A 5,106-nucleotide genomic window follows, 5' to 3' on the forward strand; every position below is an offset into this window, starting at 1 on the left:
TATATATAGTTATGGTTATATATGGAGATTCCCATCTCCATGATACCAACCCTCTTTTTATTAAACAGATCCTTTTAAACAATAACTTCCTTCCCAAAATCATTGAAAAACTTATTTGTAATTATAAAAATTGTACCCCTTCTTCACTGAATACTCAACAATCTCTTACTGTCCTCTTACACAGATACCTTTCTTTCTGATAACACCCATAAATACCTAAGTTCCTCTATACCCAACCCCTGCCTTACCATCAGAGCTTATAACAAACATTTTTGTATCTACTCTCATCTTAAAGATCCTATTCCTCTTCAATACTGTTCTCATGTTGTATACTATATCCATTGCTCCACTCTTAATTGCAACTCATCTTACATAGCAAAAATAAATACCTACTCATGACCCAAGCCAAATATTCTGTCACTTCCCGTAACTTTACTGCTTTCAAACTGTCCAAACATTACTTACCATCAAACCATTCATTTGATTTCGACAATACTTCCATTTTAGCCACTGTACCTAACTATGACAAAAACGACTCCTACCCAAAAGCATTTATAAACAATTAAAGTCTTCTCCTGTTCAGCACAAAACTGACAAACACAACCTATCCCTACTAGCCTATTCCTAAATAGTCAATTTACTAAAACACCCATATTTTTTTTTTCAATAACTCCTTACTATATTACTGATTCTCAGCCTTTTTCTAAGTTCATTTGGCCCAACTATATATTTTTGTTTTTTATCTCGCACTTTTTATGTATTTTACTATTTAAACTTTATTTGGATTTAATTTCTTCTCCCTTATTTTAATCTTAACAGTCTTTCATGGTTACTGATTCTTGACTGTAACTATTTCCGTTTGATCTAACATATTTTTTTTTGCCCTCTCTCTATCGGTGCAGTAAAAATTCAATCACTCTAGTCAGAAACTCTGCTGGAGCAAGTAAATCTTCCTCTCGTTCTTAATATTTCTTTCTTTCTTTCTTTTCCATATATATCCTCACTTGTTCCTTCTTTTTTTTCCTCAGATACTATATTTATTTTAACTCATTTTTTTACTCATCTATATAACTACAATTTTTATTCATTGTAACATACTTTTTTTTTTCTTTCTTGCTCAATGTATCATATATATCACTTTTCATTTCACACGTTTCATTATATTGATTCAAATTGCTTTTCATTATTTTAGACACTACTTACATATCTTATTAGGTTAAATCCATTATTCATCATTTACTTTTTTCTTCTGCACCTTTCATTATATTAATTCTTCAACACTTTCTGCTTTTTAATTTTTCATAATTTATTTTGAATAATTCTTACTTGTATAATATTATATTTCATCTTCCATTGTTATCAACCAACTATTTTCTACTTCTATTGTAATTAATCAATTACTTTCTACTTAATTCATTGTTAGGTATATTTCCAAATTTGTTTGTTTATAATTTTCCTATATTCTTATGTTCCTCTGAGTAAAGGTTATTTTATTTTTTCTTCTTAGCCCTGATGAAGGCCTGAAATTCAGGTTGAAACATCAGCACAAATAAATAAGTTTTTATTTGTTGACCACACCCTCCGACCATCTTCTCCTCATTAAATTTTTAATATATTATGAGAAAATTAACTATTTCTTCTACGGTTAATATGAGTATATATAATAAAAACGAGTAGTGCAAAAGAAATATTTTATATTTGATAGTTTCAAATATAATTAAGTGTACAATGAAGTCATAAGACACCAGCACATTGGAATGAAACATCTGATAATTTAAAATATGAAATTAAAATCATCAATAAAAATTAAAAATTAATTTAAACATTTTTTAAGTAACCAAATATATTTTGTAAAAGCATTAAGTGCATAAATAATTCAAATCTTACACCAATAATACTCTTAAAGACATTACATTTAATGCTTATCATTTGACTACATCCTACAACTACTAAAGATATAATTCTTTTTTTCTTATTTGTAAAAAATAAGATTCTTTAGAATTATCTAACATCACTTATCACTTGTCACAGAACTGTATTTTTTACAGATCATGTTTAATTAAATGACTCTATACAAACCATTGATCTAAATGATGAATCTAAATTAACAGCTTGATAATCTAAAGTCAACGCATACATCATTAGTATAAAATGAGCAATACGTATAATACAATAAATCTATTATCAACAGTATTCACATAACTTTGTTACAAAAATAAAAATCGCCATATATTATCTTCAAAAATATTTTAAAAATATATATGTGTGTGTACTTAAAAGTATTAGAAGAAAGTTAATAATATAGAACAGGATAGAAGTGATAAATCAAATAGAAAGGAAATGAAAATTAATTTAATGAAATTAATTGCTGAAAAAATTAGCATTTTCTGTTATTCACATTGCTAACAAATTAAAAGCTATATCAAGATACCACTAAGTAAAACTCTTTTATAGCCAGTATTAGCATATGCATCAAATACTAGGACTCTATAAAAGAATGATAAAAAGGATCTCTTTGTTTTCAAGATAAATATTCTGTGAAGAGTATTCAACCCTGTAAAGAAAGGACAGTTCTGGAAAATCAGAAAGAATATGGAGCTTTAACAACTTTATAATGAAGCTGATGTCCGCCATTAAAGGAAGACTGAACTGGGCAGGTCACTTGTGAGAAAGGGTGGTGTATTGGTTTCAAAGAAAACATAGACATAAGGAAAACTAGAGGCTCGAATCAGCAACTAGCAGATGGGGAGGTGAGAGTCAATTCAAAAACATGTTTACTCAGTAGATATTCGAAAAAGATTGTTCAAAACGTAAAAGAGAAAGCTTATCAAAGATGCCAAGACCTGATGACTAAGGTTGTAGTACAACATAATAATATAATTTAATGTAACTTGGCCATAAGTCGAAATACAAAAGAAAATTACATTAAAAAATCAGTTGCTAAATGTTTTAGCACAACTATCCTCACCAGAAGTAAACAACATTCAATTAAACATTTCTCAACTATAAGTATAATAGAAAGGAAAAAAACTTTGAAAATTGAGTTAAACTTGAGTTGAAAATGATTGTTGCACTATCTTCACCTAAAGTAAGCAGCTGTGCATCAACATTATTTAGATTTAGGTATAATATGAAGGAAAGAAAATTGAAAAATTAATTAACTGAAAATTATATAGCTTTATAATTATATAGAATACTATTCATACCTAAATTTTGCAGTTTCAGACATAAAATCAGTAGTTAGTCATAAGATTAGAGATTTGCTATACCCTAAAAATCTCATACAGATGTTCCTTTTTCATTAAAATTAAAAATGGACAGTAATTGGAAGATAAATTTTTCCAACTTATAATTACAATTTTGGTAAATGAATTTATACAAATCAGTATATAGAAATACTTTTTAAAAAGAGAAAAAAAACCTAGCCAGTAGCATCTTAAGCAGATATTACAAAGCTTGAAATGTTAAATCATATTGTTAAATTTATTCATACAAATACTCATTATGACATTAAAATGAAAATATTGAAAAAAATGGCTATAAATTTTAAATTAAATTAAGTAGATACATAAATGACTAAAATTCATTATTTATTAAAAATATATAAACAATTAAATTTATGTATAACAAATTTTATCTATATAGGGGACATATACATATTCATTATAAAGCTAAACCTATTCATTTAGTCTCTGTTTATTTCTGTTACTCAATTTGTACATAATGATACACATTGAAGAAATAACTGGAAATACAGAAACAGTAACTATAATTTTCAAGCAACTCATAGTACAAATTATGTAGATACATAGGTGACTAAAATTCTTTTTTTCTTTTTAATATAAACAATGAAAATTCATCCACAACAAATTTAATCTGTATTCAGAATATAAACCTAAACTGATTCATTCAGGCTCAGTGTAGTTCTGTTACTCATTTGTGCAAACCGATACCCATTGAAAAATTTATAGGAAATAATGAAAAAGTTATTATAATTTTCAAGCAATTCAAAGTACAAATTAAGTAAGATTAAAAAGATACATAAGCAACTGAAATTTGTTATGTTTTTAAACAACTGAAAATTTATGTATAATTTTATCTATTCTGGGAATATATATATATATATATATATATATATATATATATATATAAAGCTAAACTGATGCTATTAGACTCTGTTTAATTCTTTACCTCAATTTGTGTTAATGGAAATACTGAAACAGTTAGGTACTATAAATGTAAAGCAAGTCATAATACAAATTATGTAGATACATAAGTGACTAAAATTCATATTTTTTTTAAAATATGTTTTGAATTAGTCATTGTTTTAACATATAAACAATGAAAGTTAATCTAAAACGTAATTTAATCTATATTGAGAATATACATATATTCAATATAAAGCTGAATTGATAGGTTTAGACTCTGTTTAGCCTAGTTAATCAATTTGTGGAGTTTATTTGAATAATAAAACCTTTAAATACTATAGCTTCTTATTTCACTGAATCCTGAGTTCGTTTCCGCCTTTTATCGAGAAGAGGGTTACTGGAATTCTTGAGAGATTTTATATGTACTTGGTCATAATCCACTCTCATTGTAGCAAGAGACCTCATCATTTCTTCTTGTACTTCTGGCCATACATCTTCACCTTCTTTAAGCATTTGACCAGTACATAATGGTGTTTCAGGTACTTCTGTGTATTGCTGTAAATTAAATTAAATTATCATTATTAGATGTAAGGATACAGTAATAATGATGAATAATGGTTAATCAACCCTATAATAAAGTAATGAAACAATTTTTCCTTTTTGTAGCTCATAAAATAATTTTTTAAACCTCATAGGTCCTTACTATCAAAATTTCAGATGAGGGATAACTATTTAATAGTCTGTAGATGAGGGAGGACTAAGCTTAACTATATCTCCATCCTTAAAGAAATGATTGAAACAATTATGAGAAATAGATATGTGTATGTGGTATTTGATGATTCCAAATACAGATATAATTCTATGAGAATTTCAAGCAAAAACGCTTGAAGGACATTTTTTATTTTTTCCATATTTGTTTATTTTTAAAAAGTTTTCCCTCAACAAAATATATAAATAT

The 5,106-nt window shown here is 26.7% G+C and overlaps 1 protein-coding gene across 1 annotated transcript in view; it reads right to left on the reverse strand.

The window, feature by feature from the left end:
* Window positions 1–1,677: 1,677 nt before the first annotated feature.
* Window positions 1,678–5,106, reverse strand: part of MAPk-Ak2 (MAP kinase-activated protein kinase 2) — a gene marked incomplete in the record, with an annotated part of 43,387 nt that continues 39,958 nt past the window's right edge. Inside the window, 1 exon segment of the mRNA XM_067053476.1 lies at window positions 1,678–4,703. Within this exon segment, the coding sequence (XP_066909577.1) occupies window positions 4,494–4,703 (210 nt within the window).

This window comes from Halyomorpha halys, unplaced genomic scaffold (assembly GCF_000696795.3).
Source record: "Halyomorpha halys isolate HHAL.00 unplaced genomic scaffold, Hhal_1.1 Scaffold700.1, whole genome shotgun sequence".
Classification (NCBI taxonomy): domain Eukaryota; kingdom Metazoa; phylum Arthropoda; class Insecta; order Hemiptera; family Pentatomidae; genus Halyomorpha; species Halyomorpha halys.